General features: G+C 49.6%; 1 protein-coding gene across 1 annotated transcript in view; it reads right to left on the bottom strand.

Annotated features, from left to right (window-relative positions):
* FAM178B (family with sequence similarity 178 member B) overlaps window positions 1-13395 on the bottom strand; it is a 194033-nt gene extending 180638 nt beyond the window's left edge. Inside the window, exons 1-2 of the mRNA XM_082229961.1 lie at window positions 13212-13395; window positions 1097-1163 (exon numbers count right to left, since the gene is read on the bottom strand). Of these exons, the coding sequence (XP_082086087.1) occupies window positions 1097-1163; window positions 13212-13277 (133 nt within the window). The 5' untranslated portion in view covers window positions 13278-13395. The remainder of the gene's footprint in view (window positions 1-1096; window positions 1164-13211) is intronic.
* Between the last annotated feature and the right edge of the window lie 1088 nt (window positions 13396-14483).

Here is a 14483-nt window from a genome sequence, read left to right as displayed (position 1 = left end):
TTACATTATGCATCAAAACTTTCCCTTTCAACAGAGCCTGGGACTGCCAAACTGGATATGGATCTTTTTCTGCTGGCTGGATTTATTTTTAAAGCCAATGCAAAACACTTTTTGAATTGTTGGGGCATTACATTTTGAGAAAGAAATTGAGTTACGCCTGCATTTATCAGACGTATGATCCACTCCTCCCTTTCAACTATCTCCATGGGATCACAACCCACAGCAGAGATTGGATGGCCATCTGCCATGGATGCTTTAGCTGAGATCCTACAAAAAGGCAAGAACATTGCAATAAATAGCAAGTGCTAAATACACATTCATGAGCCACTTGGTGGTGACAGCATAAACCTCTGCAGAAATTCTGTGGAAGCAAATCTGGAAGCAACCCCAGAATGAGGAGCTGACGTGGATTGGATGGTTCCATAAGACAGTGTTTCCTAGCTGACCTGTTGGGGGGATCCCCTGATCCACCAAGCCTAGTCTGAGGGGCCAGAGCACTGAAGAACCACTCAGGTGAACTCACCTGCCACCAACCATTTATGAGAATCCCTAAACCCTCCTTCATCACACTGACAGCAAAAGGATGGCCAACTACGGCCACTGTTGTGCTTTTAGCATTGCCTCTGGAAAAGCAAAGGGTATCCATTAATTGCCCTGGTGTAAGGTCCAGCAAAGCAGAGCTGTCTTTGAAGCAGGACCTTAGGGGATTGCCCTGCCAGAAGCAATCCCTTTGCACTGCCAAAGTCACTGCTGACATTTTGGATCAAGGGTGGGAAGAAGGTAGATCAAAATATAATGGTGGATCTCTGAATGATTTGCAGCAGATCAACATGACTCAGGGGCAATGAAAAAGAAATCCAACTTAAATCAGGCTGCTGAAATGTAGAGAGCTAATGGGGGAGGGGGGGACTGTGTGAGCTCAGTTCATTCCCAGTCCTGAAGACCTACCTCTCAGCTCAGAGGCTCCCTGCTCTTTCATTCAAACTGGGTGCCTTTTGCACCTGGTTCTCCTTGATAAATCTCAGCGCTCTAGCAAAAAGTGAAGCGTAGATCCAACAAGCCTTAAGTCTTGCCCACCCCTCTTTTAAAATATTACCTTTGATATAGGAGAGGGATTTGCCACCTTTGGCTTCACCAGCTCTTGAGCGCCTGCGGCCGTCTTGCTGTAGGACAAAAGGGACATCCGTTCAAGGTGTGTCATTATCCAAAGGAAGCCTCTCTACAGCAACTTCATCAGCGCTTTCTGTGGCTTTTGCACTACTGTCTTGTGTGTGCAGTTTGGCTCTCTGTGCTGGGGACAAAACTGATAGGACCCAATTCATGCTTACAGAGACCTCATGGTCATGCAGGGTGCTTGGGACTTAGAATTTGTACTGGGACATTTGTGGCACGATGTACAGCGGTACCTCTATGTGATGGGATGATGAGCTGCTTGTGCGTAAAATCGTAGTCCCTCAGAGTTTGTGCAAATCCACAAACCTCTGTCTGTGACGGAGCCCCTCAGACATGTCTGCTCTAGTCACTTGCAGATTCCGACAGTGGTTGCTTTCGGAATCGTTTCCAGCATAAAAGCTCCTTAACGGAAACACGTCTTCTGGACTCGCGGCGTGACAGCTTCCGGCGAGGAATGGGTCTCCCTATGGGAGCTTCAGACACCTCCCCACTGTTCTCGCTGGACGTGTCCCTGAGCCCTCCCTCTTGCTCGCTTTCCCTCAGAGATCCACCTCTCCCCCTGCTGGTTCCTGCTTTGGCTGCTGAGTCTCTCTCAGCCTCCGTGAGACTTTCCACCAGAGACCCACCTCTCCCCCTGCTGGTTCCTGCTTCAGCTGCTGAGTCCCTCCCAGCCTCCGTGAGCCCTTTCCCCACCTGTTCCTCCGATGGCAGTTCCCTGACATCCACTTCCCCTCCAGGGCCCCCTTCACCCCCTCCCGTTCCCTCTCCTCTGGGCGGTGTGGAGGTAAAACCCCGAAAAGAATCCTCTTCATCTTCAGACGTCTCAAACATTTCCCTCCATCGGTCGCCGTTCCGGCTCGCTGAATCCTCCTCCTCCTCGGAATCTGTGAACCCCTCCAACTCCTCTTCTTCGTCGGTGGTGGCAAAGTACTCCCTCCGGAACCTCGCCACAGGCTGAGGTTTACGTGGGAACCTCTGATGAAAAGTTTCTATTAAAACCTCGTCATTGACATCCTCTGCCATGACCCAGGTGTTTTCCGACTCCGGTTCCCCTTCCCACATTACCAAATACTCTACTTGATCTCCCTTCCACCTGGAATCGAGGATCTCCGCTACATGGTAGCTGTGTTCCCTTTCCTCCATTGCTGGTCCCCGAGTGACCCTCCCTTCTCTGTCCCCTTTATACGGTGACAGCAACGACCTGTGGAAAACTGGGTGCAGCTTCATGTGGTTCGGTAACCGGAGTCTGAAAGCCACTGGGTTGACCTGTTGCGTGACTTCAAAGGGACCCAATCTTTTGGGTCTTAACTTCTTACAACCCCCTTTGAATGGTAACCCTTGGGTTGACAGCCACACCTGGTCCCCCACCCTAATGGTTTCACCTTCTCTTCTGTTTTTGTCTGCCTGCCTCTTATATTCCTCCTTGGCCCTGTCTAAGTTAAGTTGGAGCTGGCAATGGATCGCTTCCATTTCTTCTACGAACTGTTCAGCAGCTGGAACGCTCCAGTTCTCCCCTTCCCCCCCCCCCTGGGAAAGCCTGGGATGGCACCCGTAATTAGCCAAAAAGGGGCTCATCCCTGTGGACACGTTCTCCGCATTGTTGTAGGCAAATTCTGCCAACGCCAGCTTCTCCACCCAATCATTCTCTCTGTCATTCACATAACACCTCAAATATTGCTGGAGGATGCCATTGGCTCTTTCCGCCTGCCCGTTGGTTTCAGGATGCCGGGCAGTCGAAAAATTGACCTCTACATGCAGTAAGCTCATGAGCTTCCTCCAGAACCTGGAAGTAAATTGTTTCCCTCGGTCTGAAACCACCCTCAAGGGGGCGCCATGCAACCTAAACACATTTTCTACAAACAATTTAGCTGTTTCTTCTGCCGTGACAGCATGTGAGCAGGCTATAAAGTGGGCCATTTTGGTTAACAGGTCTACCACAACCATGATGGCTGTTTTCCCTCTGGATTTTGGCAAATCAGTCATGAAATCTATTGCCACTGCTTCCCATGGTCTTTCAGGTGTGGGTAGCGGTTCTAATAACCCTGCCGGTGCCCGCCTCTCCCCTTTGGCTCGCTGGCATTGGTCACACCCTCTCACATACTCCCGCACATCTTCCCTGACCTTGGGCCACCAAAATTCCCTGGTAACCAGCCACATGGTTTTGTGTTGCCCAAAATGCCCTGCTGTGGGGCTATCGTGCAGCTGCTTGAGTACCTTCCCCCTCAAATCTCCTTCAGGTATATATAACGCTCCCTTGTAATACAACGCCCCGTTTCTCTCCTCAAAACCTCCGGGTTTATCTCCCTCCCTCCTGAGACCCCTGAGTTTGTCCTGGGCGTATTCATCATTCTCCGTTCCCTCTACCAGTTCTCTTTGCCCCACCAATGCCGCCCCACACACCCAGCGGTCCTCTGGAATGACATGTCTTTCTTCGGGTTCTCCCTCCCCCTCCAAATATTCAGGTTTGCGTGAGAGAGCGTCCGCCCTAACGTTCTCTGGGCCTGGCACGTAACAAATCTCAAAGTTAAATTTGGAGAACTCCTGGGCCCATCTCAACTGCCGTTGGTTGAGCACTCGTGCCGTTCTCCAATACTCTAGGTTCTTGTGGTCAGTGCACACTTGCACCTTATGTTGTGCGCCAATTAGCAGGTGCCTCCATCTCCGGAAAGCCTCATGAATGGCAAGTAGTTCTCGGTCATACACCGTGTAATTCCTCTCGGATTTGTTCAGCTTTCGCGAAAAAAAGGCACACGGTCTCCATTCTGACTCCTCCTTCCCTGGCTGCAGAAGAAGCACCGCCCCTATGGCTCTGTCTGATGCGTCTGTTTCGACTCTCAGTTTTTTTTGTAAATCCACATGTAGAAGTTGTTCTTCAGAGGCGAAGGCCCTTTTCAGCTCCTCAAATGCTCGCTCCGCCTCCTCAGTCCAAACGAATTTCTGCAGGGCAGCAGTTGAAGAAGGAGCAAAAAGGGTTTTCTTGTGTGTGTGTGTTTCTTTGTGGCTGATTGAAGAACAACTTCTAGCGGCGCGCGCAGTTATACCCATCTTTTAGATTTAGGGGAGCTAGTCTCAAACGTTTGCTGGGGGAGACCTAGGGTTTTTTTGTGGGGGAAGTTATTTGTCCTGTCTTCAAGCTTTTTATGATGGAGGACCTCTGTAGCCACCCCCAATGACACGATCTCAAGATGGAAGGGGAGGGAACAGCTGCAGTCGCCTGCGATTCCTGCGCAATGTTTGCCATCTTGCCAAAGGTTGCAGGCAGCTTTACCTGCAGCAATTGCATGTTGCTTGCCCTTTTAAAAGACAAAGTCCAGCAACTGGAGGAACGTGTAGCTACGCTCCAAAGAATTAGAGAGCTGGAGCTCTTCTTGGAAGCAACAGAGCACACTGTCCCCACCAAGGAGGAGACAGGGGACTCCCCTGAGAAGGAGGCTAGTTCAGCAACACAGGAGCCAGATATATGGAGAAACGTGACTCAAAGAAGTAGGAGGCCCAGGGTTCACTCTGATTGTTTAGAAATACACAATCGCTTTGAGGTCCTCTCCCCTAGCATGAAAGACGAAGGGCAGACTCCATTTGAGGATCTATCCCTCATTACAGTCGATCAGGTATATGAAGACGAGCAGCAAAGTCAGTCCTCAGGGAACGTGCAGGTGACCTTGGAACGGACAGCTCACAGAAGAACCCCGACCAAACCCAAGAGGAGGCGTGTAGTGGTGATAGGGGATTCCCTACTGAGGGGAACAGAAGCAGTGATCTGTGGGCCTGACATGATGTCTCGGGAAGTGTGCTGTCTCCCCGGGGCTAAGATCCAAGATGTAACTGAACGACTGCAAGGAATCATAAAACCCACTGACAAATACCCCTTCCTCTTGGTTCATGTGGGAACCAATGACACTGCAAGCAATAGCCTCCAGAAGATCAAAAGAGACTACGAGGCTCTCGGCATGAAATTGAAGCAACTAAATGCACAAATTGTCATCTCGTCTGTCCTCCCAGTTGAACGACGTGACCCAGGGAGAGAGGGAGAAATAGTGGAAGTGAACAGCTGGCTTCGCAAATGGTGTAAACAGGAACGGTTTGGAATCTTAGATCACGGACTGCAGTTTCTTGAAAATGGACTTCTGGCAAGTGATGGGCTGCACCTCACAACGGTTGGGAGAAATGTTTTTGCCAAAAATCTCAGAAACCTCATCAGGAGGGCTTTAAACTGACTAATGTGGGGGAGGGAGACAGTGCTCCTGAAGGTAGGAGTCTATCAATTGATGAAGATGATCATCCAAATGTCATAGACCAAATGGAGCAAACAGCATGCAGACCTAGTGGTGGGAGGAAAAAATCCTTAAATAAGAGACACGGGGGAATGATTAATGGACTTCAATGTCTGTACACTAATGCGCAAAGCATGGGAAATAAACAAGATGAGCTTGAGCTCTTGGTACAGCAAACTAAATATGACATAATAGGCATCACTGAAACCTGGTGGGATAAGTCCCACGATTGGAATGTAATAATGGGGGGATACAATCTATTTCAGAGAAACAGACCAGACAAGAAAGGAGGAGGAGTGGTGTTATATGTCAGGGATGTGTATACCTGTGAAGAGATCCAAGATTTAGAACCTCAAAGCCAAAGTGAGAGCATTTGGGTCAAAATTAAGGGAGAGAAGAATAACAGAGACCTCATTGTGGGAGTTTACTATAGATCCCCAAGCCAAACAGAGGACATAGATGATGCCTTCCTGGAACAGATGGCCAAGCATGCAAAAGGAAGGGAGATAGTAGTAATGGGGGACTTCAATTACCCGGATATTTGTTGGACGTCAAACTCAGCCAAGAGCATAAGGTCAAACAGATTCCTCACTGGCCTTGCAGACAACTTCATTGTCCAGAAAGTGGGAGAAGCAACAAGAGGAACAGCCATTTTAGATCTGGTCCTAACCAATGTTGATGACCTGGTTAGTGGGGTAGATGTGGATGGATCATTAGGCGCGAGTGATCATGCTCTTCTGAAGTTTACTATACAGCGGAAAGGAGCAGCCAAGCATACTAGGACTCAATTTCTTGACTTTAAGAAAGCCGACTTCATAAAACTTAGGGAAGTGCTGGGTGAGATCCCATGGACAGCAATACTAAAAGGAAAGGGAGTTCATGATGGCTGGGAGTTTGTTAAGAGGGAGATAGTAAAAGCACAACGTCAGGCAATACCAATGAGACGGAAACATGGAAGGTGCCTAAAGAAGCCAGGGTGGCTATCTAAAGAACTTTTAACTGAATTAAGATTAAAAAAGGATGTGTACAAAAAATAGAAAAGGGGGGAAACCACCAAAGAGGAATTCAAACAAATAGCCAGCACGTGTAGACACAAAGTCAGAAAAGCTAAAGCACAGAATGAACTCAGGCTTGCTAGAGAGGTTAAAAGAAACAAAAAAGGCTTTTATGGGTATGTTCGTAGCAAAAGGAAGAACAAAGAAACAGTGGGGTCACTCAGAGGAGAAGATGGTGAAATGCAAACAGGGGACACAGAAAGGGCTGAACTCCTCAATGCCTTCTTTGCCTCAGTCTTCTCCGATAAAGAAAACAATGCCCGACCTGAAGAATTTGGAGCAAATGATTCAACAAAGGAAACACAGCCCAGAATAACTAAGGAGATAGTACAAGAATATTTGGCTAGTTTAGATGTATTCAAATCTCCAGGGCCAGATGAACTGCATCCAAGAGTATTAAAAGAACTGGCAGATGTGATCTCAGAACCACTGGCAGTCATCTTTGAGAATTCCTGGAGAACAGGCGAAGTCCCGGCAGACTGGAGGAGGGCAAATGTTGCCCCTATTTTCAAAAAGGGGAAAAGAGAGGACCCAAATAATTACCGCCCAGTCAGTCTGACATCAATAGCAGGGAAGATTCTGGAGCAGATCATTAAGCAAACAGTCTGTGAGCACCTAGAAAGGAATGCTGTGATCACCAATAGTCAGCATGGATTTCTGAAAAATAAGTCATGTCAGACTAACCTGATCTCGTTTTTTGACAGAATTACAAGCCTGGTAGATGAAGGGAACGCAGTGGATGTAGCCTACCTTGATTTCAGCAAGGCATTTGACAAGGTGCCCCATGATATTCTTGTAAAGAAGCTGGTAAAATGCGGTCTTGACTATGCTACCACTCAGTGGATTTGTAACTGGCTGACTGACCGAACCCAAAGGGTGCTCATCAATGGTTCCTCTTCATCCTGGAGAAGAGTGACTAGTGGGGTGCCACAGGGTTCTGTCTTGGGCCCGGTCTTATTCAACATCTTTATCAACGACTTGGATGATGGACTCAAGGGCATCCTGATCAAATTTGCAGATGACACCAAACTGGGAGGGGTGGCTAACACCCCAGAGGACAGGATCACACTTCAAAACGACCTTGACAGATTAGAGAACTGGGCCAAAACAAACAAGATGAATTTTAACAGGGAGAAATGTAAAGTATTGCACTTGGGCAAAAAAAATGAGAGGCACAAATACAAGATGGGGGACACCTGGCTTGAGAGCAGTACATGTGAAAAGGATCTAGGAGTCTTGGTTGACCACAAACTTGACATGAGCCAACAGTGTGACGCGGCAGCTAAAAAAGCCAATGCAATTCTGGGCTGCATCAATAGGAGTATAGCATCTAGATCAAGGGAAGTAATAGTGCCACTGTATTCTGCTCTGGTCAGACCACACCTGGAGTACTGTGTCCAGTTCTGGGCACCACAATTCAAGAAGGACACTGACAAACTGGAACGTGTCCAGAGGAGGGCAACCAAAATGGTCAAAGGCCTGGAAACGATGCCTTATGAGGAACTGCTAAGGGAGCTGGGCATGTTTAGCCTGGAGAAGAGGAGGTTAAGGGGTGATATGATAGCCATGTTCAAATATATAAAAGGATGTCACATAGAGGAGGGAGAAAGGTTGTTTTCTGCTGCTCCAGAGAAGCGGACACGGAGCAATGGATCCAAACTACAAGAAAGAAGATTCCACCTAAACATTAGGAAGAACTTCCTGACAGTAAGAGCTGTTCGACAGTGGAATTTGCTGCCAAGGAGTGTGGTGGAGTCTCCTACTTTGGAGGTCTTTAAGCAGAGGCTTGACAACCATATGTCAGGAGTGCTCTGATGGTGTTTCCTGCTTGGCAGGGGGTTGGACTCGATGGCCCTTGTGGTCTCTTCCAACTCTATGATTCTATGATTCTATGATTCTTCTTACTGCTGAGACAGTCTGTAATGGGCGCCGTCAGGTGAGCAAAGTTTCGGATGAACTTACGATAAAAGTTCCCAAACCCTAGAAACCTCTGCACATCCTTCTTTGTTTTGGGTGTTTTCCATTCCAGCACTGCCTGGACCTTTCCGGGATCCATGGCCAATCCCTTGTCTGACAGGCGGTACCCCAGGAATTCCACCTCCTTGGTATGAAACTGACACTTCTCCAGTTTCACCCACAGCCGGTTGGCTTGCAGCCTGCTTAACACTTCTCTGACGTCTCTCACATGCTGCTCCTCATTCTCAGAATACACCAACACGTCATCTAGGAAGGCCACGCAATTCTTGTAAAGCAAAGACCCCAGTACATGGTTCATAAACGATTGGAAGCACGCCGAGCCTGCTTGTAGGCCGAAAGGCATTACTAAATATTCAAATGCCCCCAAAGGGATGAACATGGTGGTTTTCCATTCATCCCCTTTCCTTATGCGTATCAGGTTGTACGCCCCCCTGAGGTCCAGCTTTGTAAAAAATCTTTCCCTTCCGCACCCTGTTCAAAATGTCGTTGATCCTGGGCATAGGGAAGGCCGCTGGTTCTGACACTGCGTTTAAAGCCCTGAAGTCACACACAAGTCTCGGCTTGTCCGTGTTTTTCTTATCCACAAAAAACACTGGGCTGCCTCCCACCGCTCTGGACTCTCTGATGAAACCTCGCTTCAGGTTCTTGTCAATAAACTCTCTTAACTCCTGCATCTCTCTGTCTGACATGGCGTACAGCTTGCCTACAGGGAGCTGTGCCCCAGGGAGTAAATTGATTTGACAGTCAAAGGGTCTATGCGGGGGTAGTTGGTCAGCTTCCCTTTCGCTGAACACGTCGCTGAGATCTGCGTATTGTCGTGGTACCTTCACCTGCTCCGTTACTTCCGTCCCTGCTAGGGTAGCTTGGGCCCCTGCTGACCCCTTTCCTTCCTTGCAGTGTTCTAAGCAATGTGCGGAACCAAAGGAAACCACTCTCTGATGCCAGCCCACCAGCGGATCATGTAACGCCAGCCAGCTCATCCCCAAGATAATAGGAGCCCCTCCCAAGGTGGCCACATTAAACGCTATCAGTTCGGTGTGCCTTGCCACCTTCATGATCATTGGGACGGTCTGCAAGCTGACTTCTCCTCCCAACAGCTCCCTGCCATCGATCGTGGTCACCTGCAGGGGGTTGCTTAAAGGGATCATCTGTATCTGGTGTTCAGCTGCAAACTCTTTGCTCATAAAATTGCAGGAGCTGCCTGAGTCCAACAGCGCCTTTATCTTTAGAGGGTAGCCGTTTTGCAGCTCTAGTGACACTTCTATCACTAAGGCAGGTTTAGGAGGTTCTGGCTTGGGCACTTTCACTGCTCTTTGGCCTGGCTGCTGTGCCCCGACGGTGGCAGCCAGGCGTTGGCTTTTACTGGCTCCGGTATTTCCTCCACTCCTCCCTCAACAGCTCCCACCATCCCTTGCCATTCCTTCCTCTGGGGGCAGACTCTGGCAAAGTGACCTGGCTGTTGGCAGAGATAGCATTTCCGGGCGCCTTTTCCCTCCTTCTTTCCCCCCTCACTGGGTTTTGAAACTGCGCACGCGCGTGCTGTTCCGATTTCCATCGGCTCCGCCGGCGGGAAAGTTGGCTGTGGAATGTCTGGAATGTGGAACTCCTTCCACTGTTCCCCTTTCCCTTCCCGCCTCTCCAAGGCTCTCGCCTCCTGGCGCGCCCCTATGGTCAGCGCAGATTTGGTCAGCTGATCCATAGAAACCGCCCTGGGACTCCGGGAAAGTTCGTCTTTCACAGCCAAAGCAAGACCTTCTTCAAATAGCATTTGAATGGGTTCTGCCGATAAGTCCCACCCCAATCTATGAACCAGCATGGTGAACTCAGTCCAATACTCACGGACAGATCGGCTCCCCTGTTTGCAAGCCATTAGCTGTCTGCGGACCACTCCCTGCTCAATATCGCTGGAAAACATCAAATCCATCGCACGAAAGAACTTCATTGTGTCCTTTAGGACGTCATTATTCGTTGCCATCAGGGGTCTAACCCAGTCCCTCGCCCCCCTTTCAAGATGCCCAATCACGAAAGCCACTCGTGATTCCTCATCAGGGAATTCATCAAACTGCACATTGAGGGCATATTGCATCTCTGTCCTAAAGGCATGGTAGTCCTTGGGGTCCCCCCCAAACTTCTGCACCAATCCTGGTACCTTTCTGGTGAACTGGGTGGCTTTCCCCTTCTTGTCTGTATCCTGAGCCCTTCTCTCCTCAAGCCTCGCCGTCTGCAGCGCCAGTTGGATTTCCAACGCTCGGTACCTTTCTTCCAAGCTTGGACCCGCTCCAACTCCTGCTTCTCCGGTTCCGGCTGGGTCGCTCATGATGCCTTCTCCTGCACAAACAGCTTACAAAGACTGTCAGAATGCTGTGATGGGATGATGAGCTGCTTGTGCGTAAAATCGTAGTCCCTCAGAGTTTGTGCAAATCCACAAACCTCTGTCTGTGACGGAGCCCCTCAGACATGTCTGCTCTAGTCACTTGCAGATTCCGACAGTGGTTGCTTTCGGAATCGTTTCCAGCATAAAAGCTCCTTAACGGAAACACGTCTTCTGGACTCGCGGCGTGACAGCTTCCGGCGAGGAATGGGTCTCCCTATGGGAGCTTCAGACACCTCCCCACTGTTCTCGCTGGACGTGTCCCTGAGCCCTCCCTCTTGCTCGCTTTCCCTCAGAGACCCACCTCTCCCCCTGCTGGTTCCTGCTTCAGCTGCTGAGTCCCTCCCAGCCTCCGTGAGCCCTTTCCCCACCTGTTCCTCCGATGGCAGTTCCCTGACACTCTAGTTACGAACTTAATTCGTTCCAGAGGTCCATTCTTAACCTGAAACTGTTCTTAACTAGAGGCGTACTTTTGCTAATGGGGCCTCTAGCTGCTGCTGCGCCACCGACACACAATTTCCGTTCTCATCCTGGGGCAAAGTTCTCAACTTGAGGTAACTCTTCCAGGTAATAATAATAATAATAATAATAATAATAATAATAATAATTTATTATTTGTACCCCGCCCACCTGGCTGGGTTTCCCCAGCCACTCTGGGCGGCTTCCATAGAAACCAAAAAACACTAAAATATCATACATTAAAAACTTCCCTGAACAGGGCTGCCTTAAGATGTCTTCTGAATGTCAGGTAGTTGTTTATCATTTTGACATCTGATGGGAGGGCGTTTCACAGGGCGGGCGCCACTACCGAAAAGGCCCTCTGCTGGGTTCCCTGTAGCTTTGCTTCTCGCAATGAGGGAACCGCCAGAAGGCCCTCGGCGCTGGACCTCAGCGTCTGGGCAGAACGATGGGGGTGGAGACGCTCCTTCGTATACTGGGCCGAAGCCGTTTAGGGCTTTAAAGGTCAACACCAGCACTTTGAATTGTGCTCGGAAACGTACTGGGAGCCAATGTAGGTCTTTCATGACCGGTGTTATGTGGTCTCGGCGGCCGCCCCCAGTCACCAGTCTAGCTGCCATATTCTGGATTAGCTGTAGTTTCCGAGTCACCTTCAAAGGTAGCCCCACGTAGAGCGCATTGCAGTAGTCCAAGCGGGAGATAACTAGAGCATGCACCACTCTGGCGAGACAGTCCACGGGCAGGTAGGGTCTCAGCCTGCGTACCAGGTGGAGCTGGTAGACAGCTGCCCTGGATACAGAATTGACCTGCGCCTCCATGGACAGCTGTGAGTCCAAAATGACTCCCAGGCTATGCACCTGGTCCTTCAGGGGCACAGTTACCCTATTCAGGACCAGGGAGTCCTCCACACCAGCCCGCCCCCTGTCCCCCCAAAACAGTACTTCTGTCTTGTCAGGATTCAACTTCAATCCATTAGCCGCCATCCATCCTCCAACCGCCTCCAACCGCCTCCAGGCACTCACAGGTTAGCGGAGTTTGTAACCTGGGGCCTTTGTAACTCGAGGTACCTACCAGCTGAGGATGACCAAGGGTTCTTGGGAGGTCTCCCTCCCAAGGAAAACATCTAGGGAAAGAGCAGCCTGATCCCATCTAGGCAACCGCAACAGCTGCAGGGAGTTTGCTTTCTCCTCCCCACACTCTCCAGAAAGAACTCTGCTGCGACTATTAGTTGCTGTTGCCACGTAGCTGCAGAGTGCTGGAGAAGGGAAATGGCTGGCTCCTATCACAAGCCGAAGAAGGACTGGCTCCTATCGCAAGCTGCTGGGTAGCCCCTTCACCTCCATCACAGCAAGACCATCACAGCAAGACCACCAGCAAGTAAAGAACATTGCGGTTCCAGCAGGATGGACTCTCTGCATCCTAGCATTGCCAAACGGATCCCTCCCCCTCTACCATTTCACTACATGGAAAGCTGCCTTCCACAGGGTTGGATCCTTGGTCCATCTGCTCAGTAACAAGCTTGGTATTGTCCACACTGACTGGCAGAGGTTTTCTAGCATTATAAACAAGGAAGGTTCCCAGCCTTACCTGCAGATACTAAGGACTGAAGCTGGGACCGTCTGCCACTGAGCAGTGGCTCTTCCCTTTGCAGGGATGGGAGAGACTCTTGCCGGAGGCTTCCAAGAGGCACTGGGCAAGACGGTCTTCTGCCCTCTCAGAGTCTAAGCCTAAGGGCAGGACATGTGCCTTTCAGACACTCTAAAAATAATACTTATTTGCACATATATCTATTTGGACTGACAACAAAGGCAACAGTACACGCCAGCCCCAGGAGTCAATCCATGAGCACACTCCTCCCTCCCAAGCCCCAAATTCTAGCTTCACGTTTGGCCAGGGATTACTCACCCTCTTGTGTGGTGCTTCCTGGGAGCCATCAGTGAGCATCAAGGGAACAGAAGAAGGAGGCGGCATGGAGAAGGGCCGGCCGATTTTCAGATTCTTGGACTTCCGGAGCTGCTGGTACTCCTCCAGGCTGGACTGGAATGTAAAGCTGAAGAGGCCTGCTTTGGGCCTCCTTGAAGATGACAAGGGGTTAAACAGCTCCATGCTGTAGGATGGCTGTTTTGGGTGGGGAAGTGAAGTGACTCTGACGGTGTCCTCCTGGGAAGGTGGGTTAGGGCACATCTGCTCTGATGCATCCCTGGATGTTCCCTGCGGGTCACTGGATGAAGAAGAGCCTCCAGGGCTTTGCTTCCCTGCCTTCTTCATGGCTAACTCTGCTGATGTCTCCTCCAGCTTGTTCTGCCTGCTCTCTGGAGTTTCTTAAAGGAATGAGTTCAGCAGCTGGGGAAAGCAGCCTTATCTCCTGCTTTCTGGAAGGCCTCCAGCCACCTGGAGTGAGGGAAAGGGAGGCAAACAATATTTCTTCTTGCTACAAAGAATAAATCCCACCCCACCCCCAATTTGGTGGCTTATTGCAGTCATCATCTGTCTGGTGCTTAAGCTACTTTATTTTATTTATTAAAGCATTTTTTGCCACTCATTAACAATACTATTGATTGGGATAACTTGGTGAATGACTTATTGAAACCCTTTCGGTATGCAGTGAAACCTTGGTTAGAGAAGAGACATTGCCTGTCACAATCACGCAGAGATAAATGCTTGCAGAGAAGAAAATAGTAAAGTTGTTTATTGCAGGAAATACATAACTGAAACTAGAACTAGAAACTTCTATTCAGCTAGTCCAGAGAAGAACAAGAAAGCCACGCTTGCTCCTTTGTTCTCTCATAGAAGAGTTAAAGATGACCTCTCATCTTGAAGTCTGAGATAGAAGTCTGAGGAGGAAGTGGTAAACAGGATGCAACCCAAGACATGTCAGTCTAAGCAAGAAGGAGATAGAGAAGTCAGCTGATGGGTGAAAGGGGCAGGGATAGTATAGGAATGTGGGTGCCTACCCTCTCTTGTCTTAACTCCTCCAAGCTGAGTTGCACCCAAACTCCCAACATGCCAGATGAATCCCAGGAGCAACAGCCAGCATGGCAAGGGATCAGGGGTGATGAGAACGGCAGTCCAGCCAATCTGGAGGCCTACAGGCTTCCCCACCCCAATGTGGGCGTCTTGTTTTATTCTTGTACCTACAGCACAAATAAGTTTTCGCTCTTGTCCTGTCATCTTCAA

The sequence above is a fragment of the Podarcis vaucheri genome (genome assembly GCF_965113315.1).
Source record: "Podarcis vaucheri genome assembly, chromosome: 7".
Lineage (NCBI taxonomy): Eukaryota > Metazoa > Chordata > Lepidosauria > Squamata > Lacertidae > Podarcis > Podarcis vaucheri.
The sequence above is the reverse complement of the archived record's forward strand: the minus strand, read 5'-3'. Positions and strand labels throughout refer to the sequence as shown.